The 15,151-nt window shown below is 50.0% G+C and overlaps 5 protein-coding genes; 4 read left to right on the forward strand and 1 right to left on the reverse strand.

Annotated features, from left to right (window-relative positions):
- Nucleotides 1–2,601: 2,601 nt before the first annotated feature.
- RCC_06193 (related to BSC1 Transcript encoded by this ORF shows a high level of stop codon bypass) lies at nt 2,602–4,172 on the forward strand (the record flags this gene model as incomplete). XM_023771455.1 has 3 exons in its annotated part: nt 2,602–3,193; nt 3,245–3,871; nt 3,949–4,172. The coding sequence occupies 3 exons, from the start codon at nt 2,602–2,604 to the stop codon at nt 4,170–4,172; spliced, it is 1,443 nt and encodes a 480-aa protein (XP_023627223.1).
- Nucleotides 4,173–4,930: 758 nt separating this feature from the next.
- RCC_06194 (uncharacterized protein) lies at nt 4,931–5,657 on the reverse strand (the record flags this gene model as incomplete). XM_023771456.1 has 2 exons in its annotated part: nt 4,931–4,968; nt 5,021–5,657. The coding sequence occupies 2 exons, from the start codon at nt 5,655–5,657 to the stop codon at nt 4,931–4,933; spliced, it is 675 nt and encodes a 224-aa protein (XP_023627224.1).
- Nucleotides 5,658–6,545: 888 nt separating this feature from the next.
- On the forward strand, nt 6,546–7,976 carry RCC_06195 (related to bifunctional polynucleotide phosphatase/kinase; the record flags this gene model as incomplete). XM_023771457.1 has 3 exons in its annotated part: nt 6,546–7,416; nt 7,469–7,752; nt 7,806–7,976. The coding sequence occupies 3 exons, from the start codon at nt 6,546–6,548 to the stop codon at nt 7,974–7,976; spliced, it is 1,326 nt and encodes a 441-aa protein (XP_023627225.1).
- A 2,221-nt stretch (nt 7,977–10,197) lies between these two features.
- On the forward strand, nt 10,198–11,718 carry RCC_06196 (uncharacterized protein; the record flags this gene model as incomplete). The annotated part of the gene is made up of 1 exon (XM_023771458.1): nt 10,198–11,718. One exon carries the CDS (start codon nt 10,198–10,200, stop codon nt 11,716–11,718), a length of 1,521 nt encoding a protein of 506 aa, XP_023627226.1.
- Nucleotides 11,719–12,663: 945 nt separating this feature from the next.
- Nucleotides 12,664–14,367, forward strand: RCC_06197 (uncharacterized protein; the record flags this gene model as incomplete). XM_023771459.1 has 2 exons in its annotated part: nt 12,664–12,692; nt 12,750–14,367. The coding sequence occupies 2 exons, from the start codon at nt 12,664–12,666 to the stop codon at nt 14,365–14,367; spliced, it is 1,647 nt and encodes a 548-aa protein (XP_023627227.1).
- Between the last annotated feature and the right edge of the window lie 784 nt (nt 14,368–15,151).

Here is a 15,151-nt window from a genome sequence, read left to right on the forward strand (position 1 = left end):
ACCGGCTCTAAATTAATAAAGCGTTAACGTAGGAGTAACGGTTATAGATTTTAATAGCTAGATCGAATATTAGATCTTAAGTTAGGAAGCGACGGCTAGCCTTTAACTCTATTAGCTCCTTCTGCTCCTCGTTAATAGTAAATCCTACTTGCTCGAGCTATTATACGGGTTAGTACTACTCTTAGAATATTAAATTCCTAGCTCTTACTCTATCTACCCTTACGTCGATAATTCTTCTTCCTCTAATAGGACCTCTATCGATTAAAAGTAGGTTAAAGGCCGGTCTAGTAGTTATCCTCGCGGTCGTTAAGGTAGTAGGTGTTTATACGGGGGAGTAGGAGGAGGGAGGAGGATGTAGGTAGGTAGTAAAGGGGTAGTATAGTAGTAGGAGTAGTAGGTGTTAATGTTAGTATTTAGGTGTTAATAAGAGTCGCTAAAAGAGTAGCAGGTCTTTATCCTACTACTCTTTTAGAGATCTTACTTACCTATATAGAGAGTTATATAGCTGCCCGCGTAATGCTATTATACCTTTACTTTATCCTTACTATTATTACTCTTTAGTACCTCTCCTTTATATGCATTTAGATAAGAGTCGCTTAAAGAGTAGTAGGTATTTATCCTACTACAAAAGTAGCTAGTATAATAGTCCGCGAGTAGAGTAGATAATAGAATATATAATTTAATAAAAAGAGTAGAAACTTTCCTATTTAGGAAGGAACTATAATATTACTATAATATTATACTAAGCTCCTATTGCGAACTCGTAATAGCTAAAATCGAGATTATATAGAAGAAAGAAGAGTACTAATTCTCTATACCTTATCCCTTCCGACCCTAAGACTTGCTCTAAGACCTATAAGACTACTTATCCTTTCCTAAACGTAGACCCTTTAACTAATTATCCGTAGCTATACTCGTAATTATTCCGCGCTTAGGTCGCCGGCGTATATTCTCTAGTCTGCTATTATACGCCTTTAGCCTCTCCTAATAGGCTCTCTCGCTAGCTATCCTATCGCTATACTAGTAGGTACTCTTAGTTCCCCGCTAGATATAGTTGCTATAGGCTAAGTTTAAATATCTACGCTAGATTGTGTAGCGCTGTTCTCGTTAGCGTTAAACACCTTTATACGGGTAGGAAATATACTAGAAATAGCCCTAGGCCTTTAATTATATTACTATCGTAGTCCTTCCGCTTCTTATAATCTCCGTAATACTCCTCCTTAGTTAATATTGTTCTACTGCGATATTATTAGCTATTATATTTTAACAATTCTCTAATAGGATTATATAGACCGGCTCGCAACTAGAAAGGCGTCGACGTAGTTCGGACGGTCTCGGATGTTATCGATCCTATTAGTAAAGCTATTATAGATCTCGACGTGCTTAGTAGTAGGCTTAGCTATTATCTCCCTCTGCTCGCGGTTAAGGGAGAATCCTATTTTCTTAAGCTATTATACGGRTTAGCGCTACTCTTAAAGTGTTAAATTCCTAGCTTATACTCTTATAAAGTTCTACTTAAAATATCCGTATTCGCTATTATTATCCGGATCCTTARGGAAAGTTCTAGCCCTCTAGTATTTCGTAGTATCGATATAACYTAGCTATAGRTATAGYAACTTAGGCTTCTTCGCCTTCTTAGGCTTTTATACGGGTAGTATAGAGGAGGGAGGAGGATATAGGTAAGTAGTAAAGGGGTAGTATAGTAGTAGGAGTAGTAGGTGTTAATATTAGTATTTAGGTGTTAATAAGAGTCGCTAAAAGAGTAGTAGGTCTTTATCCTACTGCTCTTTTAGAGATCTTACTTACTTATATAAAGAGTTATATAGCTGCCCGCGTAATGCTATTATACCTTTACTTTATCCTTAYTATTATTACTTAGGTATCGTAGACTATTATTACTTAGGTATCGTGGACTTAAATAAAATTACTTTAAAGAAGGAAAGCGAGGACATTGTACGCGCACATTGAATTACGCTACTTGTTACTTATTGTACGGAATACACCTTTAATTACCGAGGTTCTAATACCCTATAATGCTGGCGTCGCACTATCGCCTAAAAGGATTGTTGCAGAGTTGTTCTTAAAAACGCGCCGTACACGGCTCTAGCGTCTAATGATCACCCCTGTTTGGTCGTCGGATCCCGGTACGATGCAGATTGAGATTCTGCTGCAAACTGTCGCGAGAAGCCTATTCTGGACCCGTTATTTCAAATATGGCCTATTTCTGCACACCACGAATGATGAGACCAGGGACTCTCAACAAGCCTCCCTCGTCTTGACAGTGTGGGAACAGAAATGAAGCCTCACGATGCGGTGTGACAACAATGCCTTTGCCAAGCGGTGTGAATTGCGTGGCCGGCCAACAACATCACGATCCTTCGACGTCATGTTCTGCAATGGAGAGTCGCAAGTCTCCTCGGAGTCTCGGCCGTGCACGGTTGAGAGCAACGCGCGGTACCTTTGAGGCGCGAATGGCGAAACTCTGTCTGAGAGTGTAGCAGACCTTCGTCGGTGATGAGCAAACAGTAAACTCTTCCTCTGGACCTCCCTTTTCGGTTCTCGTCGACCACGGCATCTCAGTCTTAGATCCGCGTCGACAGGATGCTTCCCGGCAGTCTACTGCTACTCTGCCTCGCTGCCATTGGCGCGAGGGCGCAGAATGATGAAGGCAGCAGTTCCAGCGACAGCGCGACATCCAGCAGCAGCAGCGGCTCCAACACTCGCTCCAGCACTCGTTCCAGCTCCAGTTCCAGCGTCGAACCTGTTTTGTTCACCTTCACCAATGGCGGCAGCACCTTGACGGGAACCCAGATCCCAACTGCTATCCCTACTGGATCAGATGTCACATACTTGACGGGCAGTTCACAAAGCACGCGCGAGACTTCGACGCGGACATCCAACGACACCATGACGACTTCTTCCAATTCACAAATCACCGCCTCTTCGAAAGCCGTTTCTGTCACGCAGATTATTGGAGGTGCAGGTTCAAATTCGACCATGACCTCGAAGACTTCATCAGCAGCTGCGCCTACGAATACTGTACCATGTAACGGATTTCCGGAGTTTTGCGAGAGGAAATACAGCAACATCTCAATGGTGGTGGCTCACAACGCCGCTTTCGTTCAGCCTGCAAATGCAGCTAGTAACCAGTTGCTTGGGGTCAAAGATCAGTTGGCCGATGGTGTTCGCATGAGTATGTCTTCGTAGCGAGAAAGACGGTCGGACTTTGCTAATCGAGACACAGTCCAAGGAGAAGTCCATTGGGATGAAGCAAATCAAACTCTATACAACTGCCACAGCAACTGCGACTTACTCAACACAGGTCCCTACCAAGACACTCTCACAACCATCCGAAAGTTCCTCGACGACAACCCCTACGACGTAGTCTCCATCCTCATCGTAAACTCAGTCTACACGAAAGTAGAAAACTTCGTCCCAGCAATCACAAACGCCGGTCTCCTACCCTACGTCTACGAACCGCAATACGTCCCCCAACACCGCGATCAATGGCCCACMCTAGGCGAAATGATCCTCCGCAACCAACGGGCTGTAATCTTCATGGACTACGAAGCTAATCAAGAATCCGTACCCTATATCCTCGATGAGTTCTCACATATTTGGGAGACTCCCTTCTCTCCTGTCGATGCTTCATTCCCGTGCACACAACAACGTCCTCCGGATCTCGACCCCAAACGTGCGCGAGACGAGTACATGTACATGGCGAACCACAATCTCAACACGGCCATTGATCTTTCTTCTCTGGGGATTGATACTGGAGGATTATTGGTTCCAAACACGCCCAAGTTGAATATCACGAATGCAAAGGGGAATGAGACGGGGATGTTGGGTGCCATGTCTTATAATTGTGCCGGTAAGCTTTCCTCTCATCTCTAGGTATCCCTATAAGTTTTGTGGAAAGAACGGCACTGACAAAACTGTGTGATATAGCGGAGTGGGGTCATCCACCGAATTTCCTGCTGGTGGATTACTATAATGTTGGACCCAGTGGTGATAACTCCCCCGATGTGTTTGATGTCGCAGCGAAGGATAATGGGGTTGTGTATTCGATTGAATGCTGTGGAATGGGTGGACAAAAGTCCGCTGCGCCAGTTATGAGGATGAGTTTCGCTGCGCTGGTGGTTGCGGTGGGTGTCTTTGTTGTGGTTGTGTAGAGTGCTTCAATGTAGCGTGGAGTTTGATGGATAGATAGATCTCTGATTAGCGATTTGCTTGGATGTGCTGGTGCATCTAATTGGAGGAATTGCGTAGGACTCGTCGGAGACGATAAAATGAATGACCGTTGCTCGAACATACTGAGTGCTGTCTCCGTCTCGACCGCTGGCGTCAGTCAAATTTGACCCCATTCAATTGTGTCTACATTGTTCCCTATGTTAACGTTGGACACAACCCTAAAACTGCATATTCCTCTCTAAAACCAACCCAGAATTTTCTTTGTACATATATAAATAAGACCTAACCTTCTAAACTCCATATTGCGATAGACGTGAAAAGAATGTACTACCCAAACCCTAACCCTAGACCACGGAGGAGTGCATGAGAAGGAGGCAGGCTGAGTGAGCTCGATGAAAGGTCACTTCAAATCACATGCGTGTACGAAACAATGGATGAAAGGACGTCGAAAAAATGTAAAGCGAGCGAGTGATCGTTAATCATTCATAAGTATACGTAAACGCAAGAACTTGAGAACATGTACATAAGAACACGCCCTCGAACCCCTCGCTTTCCCGCTTTCTTTCATCTAATAATACAATTTGCGTTCAGACGACCAGCGTCTTCGGAGTTAAGACCAGACCAACGCGTCGCCATGCTATTACGATTAATGCATCCCATGTTTCCCAAACACCATGCCCAGCGCCAAGCGGATTTCAATGCTCAATCTGTCGATCTGTGGAATTCTTCCATTCGTCGTTTACCATCTTTCGGCATCAGCCCTCAACCTCGCAATAGCTGTACGAATATGTTAGCTTCCTCGGGACAGTTACTCATGGATAGTACATACCATCTCTGAAGCCAGCTTCATAAGMAGACGACTCCATGTTTTTGGACTGGTTGCGTGGATGATTTGACCCAGCTTCTGAAGGTGCTCTGCTGCTACCCGCAGTGTCTGGGTAGTAGCCTGGCCCTCTCTGATCGGTCGCTCGTCTCCAGCTCACTGGTCGATTGTTTGAGCGGCCGTCCAGGGATGGTGGTCCAGGGATATTGTTATACTGTTGACCAGAGTTCCAGCCGGTTTGCTCAGAGGTGACGCTGTATGGAGGTGTGACGGGTCGAGAGTAGCCGGAGGGCACGTCTTGACCAACATTCTCAGTTGTTGCGCGTCTACCCCAGCTAACGGGCCTTGAGGAGAAACCAGGGTCGTGGTTTTGGTGGGGAGGTTGTTGACGATATGGCTGAGACTGCATGGGCTGCAAGACAGAGTTATTCGAGTAGCCAGTCCCGGGACGGGAATGGTCGTGGCTCATATCTGGCATGCGGTGGTCGTGTGCCAAAGGTGGCAATGCTTTTGAGCTTGAGTATGCCTGCATGGCCTCCATTGAGGGTCTTGGGTGGGCATGTCGTGCAGCGGCGGCGGCAGCACAGTTGGGGCAAGCGTAATCGGGCACGCTGGAGAGATTCACTGAGCTTTCCTTGTGCATGACGACGCCCGAATCCTGACTTCCTGAACTGGCATCGGGTCCATGGGGACGTCGTGAGGCTTGTCTGCTGGAGCTCATGCCTCGGCCAGCGTGTTGAGATGCGTGGGCACTTCGCCCACGGGCACCGTGTTGTGATGTGCTGCGCTCTCCATAACCGTCAAGGCCATTGGATGGAACAGCGTTAAATCTTTTTTTGATGTCTGATAATAAACCCATTGCAAGATGAAGTGAAATAAACAAAGGAGATGAGGAATCAAGGAACCAGAGCAAGATACATTGAAAGCTTTTGTGCGTATATCGTGCGAACTCTACCCATTCGACGGTACGTCATGCTATATGTGATGTTCAGTAGCAATGCCTAACACGGCCTGGAGATGCCGGGAAGACCTTGTCGCACCTTTGCTTCAGGCCGTCACCCTATAACACGCGAGGCCTAATGCCGGGGCTGGACTCTCAAGAACGGTGGGCAGTTGAACCTTTTCTGGAGTCGGTTCGACAGTGGATGCAGGACATGACTCGCTCGCGCAGTCTTTCAACCCAATCGACCGTGAACGATGACATAGCTGTGGGCATGAGCACCGCTCATAGTGGCCACTATAGCACAATCCCTGCAAGGTGGCATTGTTCAAAAATGCTGGTGGCGCGAGAGTTTTGCCTGTGAATCGGGAGTGATGGAGTYAAGCAGACTTCGATGCGAGCAGATTTGAAGGAGAGGAAGCTGCGAACGATGGCGATGACGGTGGTTGGAATGCCAAGGCAGAGTTCGGGCGCGTCGCGTCCTCAGTGTCCGACAACTCAACCTCTCCAAACATCCATGCATGCATGAACCGTCCTGCTAGGCTGCGAGTGTTGTTACCGTCGTTACGGCCCCGCCAACGAAGCTTCTCGATGATGCCGCCGGAAGGTCTCAAGCGCTCGAGCGAGCGTGAAATATCACCTCCTCCGGCGAAGCGAAAGGCCGCTGCCACCACCACTCAAAAAGCAGTTGCAAACTTCTTCAAGCCAGCCTCTTCCAAGGTTCCCGACAAGATCCATTTTCAGACTTTCCAGCGCAGTCTTGTCGTTGGACGCTGTGAAGGCGCAACCACTATACCTCGTCCGAAGCCTACCAAGATTGCTGCTTTTGACCTYGATGACACGATTATCAAGACCAAGTCTGCGAAGAAGTTTTCGCTTGGACCTGATGACTGGCAATGGTGGCACGCATGTGTTCCTGCTAAGCTTAAACAACTCCATGAGGATGGATATGCAGTCGTTTTCGTCAGCAACCAGAATGCCATTAGTCTGACTCCAGATTCAAAGACTGGCGGGGACATGAAGGCATACATGAACTTCAAGGCAAAAGTGACCGCAGTGTTCAAAAACCTGGACTTGCCAATCACGCTCTATGCAGCTACAGAAAAAGATCTCAACCGCAAACCAAGAACCGGGATGTGGGATCAGGTGCTCAAAGATTATGGGCTCGAGGTGCTTCGTGACAGCAGCTTTTTCGTTGGGGATGCAGCTGGTCGGACAGGAGATAAAAGTGCAAACGTGCGCAAGGATCACTCATGCTCAGACCGGGATTTTGCTGCAAATGTGGGTATTGCATTTCATACACCAGAGGAGTTCTTTCTTGACGAGGAAGTCAAGCCGTTCACCAGACCCTTTTGTCCATCTGCGTACCTCGCAGGTATAGAGGAGTCGCAGACAGACCCTGTTGTGTTTCGCAAGGCAAATGAACTGGACGTTGTATTACTATGTGGCAGCCCCGGTGCAGGTACGACAATGTCGTGAAGATTGACAGTCCGCATACAATTGACATCAGGCAGGTAAATCGACGTTCTACTGGCAGCATATGAAGTCACTCGGTTATGGTCGAGTGAACCAAGACCTGCTGAAGACGAGAGAGAAGTGTTTGAAGATGGCGACGCAGCTTTTGCAAGAGAAGCAGTCGGTAGCGGTCGACAATACAAACGCAGACATTGAGACTCGATCGGCATGGATCACACTGGCTGCCAAACTCGGAGTGCCATGTCGGTTGGTGCATTTCACGGCTCCGGCAAAACTATGCGAGCACAACGCTACTGTGCGAGCACTGTCCAGTGAGAAACAGGTGAGTGCTATGCCACCGCACCCGCACGTGTCATGTCATTAATCCTTTGCAAGATGAACCCGGAAGACCGAATGCTATTACCAAAAATGGCGTTCAATTCTTTCACAAGCAGATATCGGGAGCCCAAACTCGAAGAGGGCTTTCAAGACATTACCGAGGTCGCGTTCGTGTTCGAAGGCAACGAAGACCAAAAGGCGCAGTGGGAAAAATACTGGATCAATTGATGCAAGCGCCCTGCTTCCCAACCGCATAGACGGCTACTCTTGTCAGCATAACCTCCGAGATCTCAACGGAGTGGGCTCTGAACCGGAGAGGATCGGGTCTCCTCTCACGAACGTTCTCGGAGCCCACTCGATGATGTATTTTCAGGTCTGGTCGCACTTTGCGGTGGATGGGTGACTACGACTCCGCATCAGTGCTGCCATGTGTGATGTGTCATTATTGCAGCTGCTTGCGTATCGGACGTCCTTCGGTGGTACAGCGCCGGGTGGGGAACGGGTGACGAACATAAACCTGGCCAGTCACGGAATGGAGCCATCAAACAGTCCTGATCTCGACCCAGAGCTACAATGTTGTATTCAGTATTGTTCTTTGGAGCATCAGCGCATGAAAGTGTCTTGTGCAGCCCTTCGGTCTCTGTCATGTGATTTCCCGAAAATCCCGGGCAAACATCGCCGATGGACATTGACTTTACCGAAGACCTGGATATGCTTGTTTGTATGGGATGCTGCCACCTGCCGTCGTTCGGCCACGGCTAATGAGGCACTCCACCGCCATCCGCAAGAGCTGTTTGCATCTCAGCCTCACCATTTGCTAATTTTTCATGGTCATCGCTATCGCGACAGCTGTTATCCACATAATTTACAAACGAGTGCAACAGGGAGGCTTTTGTCACCAATGGGTATTCCAGAGCCCCACCGCCGATGCCGCCTTGCTTCGCAATGCACGTCGGCTAATTGTCGTGGGAGGCCGCGAGGCACTCCGGAATCTGTTTCCTGGACCGGGTCTGGAAAGCCGCGGACCAGGTCATTCATCATACTACAGTAGTCGCCCATTGCACGTCAGATTCCGAGCACACGAGCGCCGAATCAACTTCATTCTGCAGGCTTTGATGTGCGTGAAGAAACGCTGTGGCTTGGGATTCGTCCCGATAAACTGGAGCCGCCCGGCTCTTGTGCACTAGTCACACAGCCTTGGTGATTCGTGAAAAGCTGCGCTGCTGCCCAACAAGAGCACAAATAGCTCGGCGTACATCTACGCGAGCGATGAAACCAAGGAACGTACATTATACCATAACTAACAACGAAAAGCATATGTGATTGGCGGTACTCACCGTTGGTTCATGGTTGATGTGTCGAAAAAAATGGACGTCAGATCGATGCAAGCAGATCGCCGTTGAAACCGCCACGTGCCCTGGTCATATGTCGATAAGTTTCGTGTGCGCCACAGTTGACGGTGGTTTGTCTTTGCAGCATCTCGGATGGTGCGCTCGTCTGCATCAGGCCAATATGCATAACGATCACCAGCAAATCGTTGATGCGTGAGGGACGAGTTCACAACGATGAGTATTGAAGTAGAACACGGTGGGTGTCATCCCCACCACAGGTCGCGTGCTCAGAGCAGTTAGATTTCGGTACATAGTTGGAGCACTGCATGGGCTTTTCCCCGACCAGGCTATCGATGGATGGTGGTACCGCCCGATTCGCTGTCTCGGCTGAGAACAATGGTCTCTTACCTGTCTTGTGGACAATGCAGAGGAGACAACAGATCGGCAGCAAGCTGTGATGTTCGAGATGCGGCCATCATCACCGCGCCGCATTCGGTTGCGGAACTTGCTTCTCATCGTCTGCAAGTGGTCAGCTCATCAATAATAATAACAATAATACCTGTTGATGGATCCCTTGGATGCAGAAAAGCCTTTCGCGGGTGGGGCCCCGCCGTCACGCTACTAGAATCCCAGCCGGCGCCAGCTAAGTTCTTCCAGGCACAAGGCACATCAGTGGCTTCCTCCTCCGGCAACCTTCTCACGACTTCTGCGCCGCCCGTCTTTACTTCTTTCGTCGGTCACAAACACCTCTGCCATCACTGCACCATCTTCATCCATTGCCACCCCTCCCCCATCGCGATCCACAGCGTATTTGCACCATTGCCCAGCTGGCCACCTGACAAATACGCGACGCGAGAGAGACTGGAAACGTCGAGCAAGCCAGTCGTGCCAGCACATCATACCCTCGCATCAGACGCGCTCTGTGGTACCCAACACCGATCGACCATCCGCCACGCACCCCGCGCCAGAGCTCATGCATCGATAACGTCCACCTTGCTCTCTGATGATGCCGCGTGATTGCTACCGATAGCAGCTGGAGAAGTGCCTCGAAGAACATGAGTCGTATGCGTTCACTTTCTCCTCCCACGCGAAGCGCTCCTACACAGCAAAACGAAGATATGCCCTCCGCAGGCTCGCCATACTATGTGTCGCTGTCACACTCCCATTCGCGCGACTCATCGACGGAATCAAACGCCTCCTCACCAGTCACGCCCACATTCTCTGCCCGAGGACATGGCCGCTTCCCGAGCTCGAACTCATCGCTAGTAACCAGCCCCGACTCCCCAGGGGCCGCACCAAAGTCGACGCTGGATGATCTGGTGGAAGAGCCTGCCGAGCGAGACGATCGCGGCTCCTCAGACGATTTAGACGAGCCACTTTGCATATGTGATACACCACTCTGCGCGCATCGGCAGAGTACAGCTTCGCAGTCTTCGATTATTCCACTGCCCACGCCGGAATGGTCACCCGGAGATGACTATTTCAGTGAAGGCGATGGCCAGCTGCCCGGTGAACCTGAGACGAAACGACGTCGATCGGGAGAGTTCACATTCACGGACAGCTTCGCCGCTCGGCTCAGCCGCCGGTTTCCCTCCTTCAGGAAACGATTTACAAGCCATGCGCCCACTTCGACACTGTCTACTCCCAGCCTACGCAGTGCACCACATTCCCGCTCTGCGTCACTGAAGGTCAAGTCGACACGCTCGCTTGTGACCTCTGGCGTTTATGACAGCCGCACCATAAAGACTCCTGCATCCTCGCCCGTATCCCAACAAGCCCATGATCGCTCCGTCAGTCCACCAAGCGTGCGAGCGTCTTCGCGAGCAACGGTTCAGCCAAGGGAAATTTCCCTCGTGTCGCCGGACGAGGATCCCATCGATCGTCAGGAACTCTCTTCGACGCCTCTTCTCCCGCCAACAATGACCAATTACTTTAGCGATTCTTCAGAGGCGGTGCAGTCACCATTGCAGTCACCCACTGTTGCCGCTCCAAGTGTTGCCGCATCAATAGTCAATACACCAACAAGTACGCCAATCATCAACGGGTTCCCGACTCCACCTTTGTCTGCTAGAGCTTCCGCGGCGTCCTTGAATAAGTCCCGATCAAGCCATGTACTGCAGCCGTCATCCGAGATTCCTGCTCTGGTGATTGCTGAGGAGAGCGACCCTTGGGCAATCAAGTTGGGTCATGCAAACTTTCACATCAGTCCTGAGCCGTACCTCCCCGATATATGCGATGCACAAAGTTGCAGTCGTCTGCGCGATGACTGGGAAGCTGCGCGCGTGCAGTATATGCGACAAGCGGCCAGGACCAGTGAGCACTTCGGAGTGACGTCTGATATCTACAGATTCACGGAGGAAAAGTGGGCTGAAATTGATGCTGAATGGCGTTCCAATCATGAAAAGGCATGTGCCGAAGCACAAGCAAATGGAGACATCATGCCGTTCCAGCCTTTGGCGAAGACACAGCCCGTGTCAAAACTGCCTTCCCTTCAGGACCCACAGCGACCCTCGAAATTTCCCGCCGTGAGCGAGATTGTTGGACCTATGGTTTCTTACGCAAAAATAAATCACGAGCGACCGCCATCGAAGAAGCCATCTTTTTTGAAGATCTTCACCAACTTTGGCTCGCGGAAATGAACCTGGGTTCACGTGGCGTGGTTGTTTCCATTCTTCCAACACAATTACCACATCACGCGAAATACGATAACGAATCTCACGAAACACGGAATTTACAAAAGTTCAGGCCTTGCAGTATGAGTTCTGCAGTATGGCGAATGGAAGACCGGGAAACAAAGAGTTGTATGAACTAGTGGTGGAGAACTTCCTGTCTTCCTGGACGGCGTCCAATTCACGAGCGACGATATGCTGATCGAGTGTTGTGTACGCCGCATCTGTATCACTATCGGTAACTCGGTATGTGTTTAGTATTAACGCCCCGTCTGTCGGACGCCGGGTCATTAGCGATCCTGTATCTACCACACGAATTTAAGAAAGTCAAACTTAGCCGCCAACTCCTCTCCCTTTGGGGTTTCGCACGGTATACAATGAACGTCATTCTGGCTCGTCATCTGTCACGCTATTGATGGGTAGCACGCGGATTCTCAAGTCTTTGCGCAATGGCAAGGGAACGACGACAGGGATTAACAGGAATGACGCCGAGTATGACGATTTTTCAGACGATTTTCAGGAACACAGGCCAGTTCCTCTCGAGACTTCCACGCCGACATCCGCAAATTTTTGGATGAAGGTGGTCCTGCGTCGTCAGATGGTGGATCAGGAGAGGATACGCCGATATACCATTGGGTGCTTTGCGAATATGCCGGCATCAAATTTTGACGAGCATGTGTTTTGGCGGATAGTTGGCATTTCGTCGTCAACATTGACGGTGATGATGCTGCGTGTGGAGTTTGGCATTGGGCAAGTATGCCGTGAAGAACGGCAAAAGGATATAAGTATAGGAATGTCTGTGAGATGAGCAGGACATTTCACTATCAAAGCCTCTCTCACATTTCCACATATATCCCAACACATATCCTCTTTTCATCTCCAATATATCCAGACTCACTCATCACATCAGTCATCATGGGTCTCATCGCAAAGATTGAAGAGAAGTGAGCTCCTTCTCCAACGACATGCTATGAGAACAGGCATACTAATCTACCTCTCAGGCTCACTTCTAACAAGTCCAGCGAGACGAACAACCAAGAAGTGCCAGCTCACAACGGAGACTCTGCGCATCCTAGCCATACCTCAGACAACCACACTCACAACGTCACTTCCACTGGCACCGCAAATGCATCTTCCGTTGGAGGTCTGAGCGGTTCAGGATCCCACCTGACAAACCACACAAGCGATCCATCCGATCTCTCAAAAATTCATCCTGCCAGACGAAATGAAAACAACACCCAAGTCAATGACTTTGGCGCCCCCCAAAATGGTGCTTCTACTGGACACCATGGTCTTACCGGGTCTCAGACCTCGCCTCTCTCTTCAGGTGTAGGCAACATGCACAATGGCTCCGGAACTGCCGCACATATTCCTGGCAGCGGACATATTCCCGGCAGTGCATCTGGAATGAATGGCCACGCACAACATACTGGCATTCCTGGAATCAGCACTCACGGGTCTCACAATCCCGCAACATCTGGCCACACACCATCCACTGGCATTCCTGGAACCAGTACCCATGGCTCTCACAATCCCGCAACGTCCTTTGGATCATCTGGCATTGATGGTGTGAACCACTCGCAGCTCGGTTCTGGAGCGGGCAACACGCATCACATCCCTGGATCTGACATCGGCTCTCATCATGCGAGCAACTCGCATATCTTGGCTGGTAACAGCGCTTCGCACGGCATCACTGGTAGCAACAGCAACACTATGCCTCACGGCTCATCCGGTCTGGTTGGCAGTCACGATGCCATTCATTCTGGCACCTCTCACGGGCTCACCGGCGGTAAGACATCACACGTCGGTGGAAACGATGGCATGGATTCCGGCAACTCGCATGGTCTTGTGGACGGCACCAACTCGCATAACCTAGCTAGCGGCAACTCTTCACACGGAGTGGTCGGCGGCAGCAACAACGTCCATTTTCATGGATTAGGAGATAGCAGACATAACAGTGTCGTAGAGCCCAACACGCATCATGCGAGCACTCAGGAGTCTGGCGTGCATGCTCACAACACACCTCTCCACAATGACACGGTTAACGAACACGGTCACAAGTCTCACAAGAGTGGAGGGCTGAACCCGAACAAGGAGAACTACGAGGCCATCCCTGAGGCTGGCGGCCTCAAAGTTGGCGCGGGCCCGTTCGAACACGATAGATCCTACGACCCTACCGCCACAACGCACATTGCTACAGAGCACTCGGCGACTCAATCTCATGCTCAGGTTCCTCACACTACTGGCCGGCTTGGTGGTTCCCATGCACAGCCATTGGCTTCTGGCCATTCACACGGTCACAGCAACACCGCTACAGACCACTCCACCGTTCCTACTCACGGCCAGACCACTCACTCCACTGGTCAGCTCGGTGGTATGAACACACAGCCACACAGCGGGCACGGTATTCATCAGAGCAACCACACTGGCGGCTTGCCAGTCAATCAGCCACATCACAGCTCCACTACTGGAACGCATATGACAGAGAGCAGCCACAATGGAGGTATCCTCAGCGGCCAGAACACCCAGAACGTTCCAGGTACCACCGGAAGCCACGGAGTGTCAACAGGGTACAATCAGTCAATGGCCCAGCATCAAGTCGATCAGATGATGAGGTAAATTCGCGATTGTCGCGATGCGAATGCCAGCGATTCTGAGTACTGCTGCTGCCAATGACTCCACATGTCCCAGCCAGCCTGGATTTCGACATGTCTCCATGACATGGAGTGGATGTAAGATGATGGATGTGGACAGTGGGTCAGCTTAAGACGGTAGATTTCAGGTTTAGGAACATGACAATGACGACTTGGCGAACATACGTAGCGAACGTTCCAGTTGTACCAAAGAAGAGTCCCTGCTTGGGGAAACTGTTTCAAGATGCCGGTCCAGCAAGCTTATCTCACACATGACGATGATGCGTCTGCCATGCAGGTTTTTCGGACCGTCGATCTTCGAGGCGCTTTTCGACCATCATCCGGTACATCTGGCCTGTGGTATCRTTTGCATATAATCTCACGATTTCGAAGTCTTTTGTGATCTTCTCTTCATCATTCACGCATGTCATGTTTCTGGATCAATTTCGACGATTCGAGACCCAGGGACATTTCGTGGTTATTCGAGACGATGAGCTTGGGCTGCATGTTTTATGCCTAGGCTTTCGTACGCGACCGACAGAGGTGTGGACACAAGTCATGCCACAGCTGGTCGGAATCCCGATCGACACCCAATCTACTGTTCTGGAAGTGTGATGTTGCAAGCTAATGAGCAAGGTAATGCCGGAAGATTGTCTTGCGGCGTATCTACATGTTGTAGAGCGGCGCCGCGAGCAGCTCCAGTCGCCTCTTTTTCTCAGTCATTCCTCTAGCCCATTTCCTGCTCCATAAACAACCACGCCATTCAAGCG

This window comes from Ramularia collo-cygni, assembly GCF_900074925.1.
Source record: "Ramularia collo-cygni strain URUG2 genome assembly, contig: RCC_scaffold09, whole genome shotgun sequence".
Taxonomy (NCBI): domain Eukaryota; kingdom Fungi; phylum Ascomycota; class Dothideomycetes; order Mycosphaerellales; family Mycosphaerellaceae; genus Ramularia; species Ramularia collo-cygni.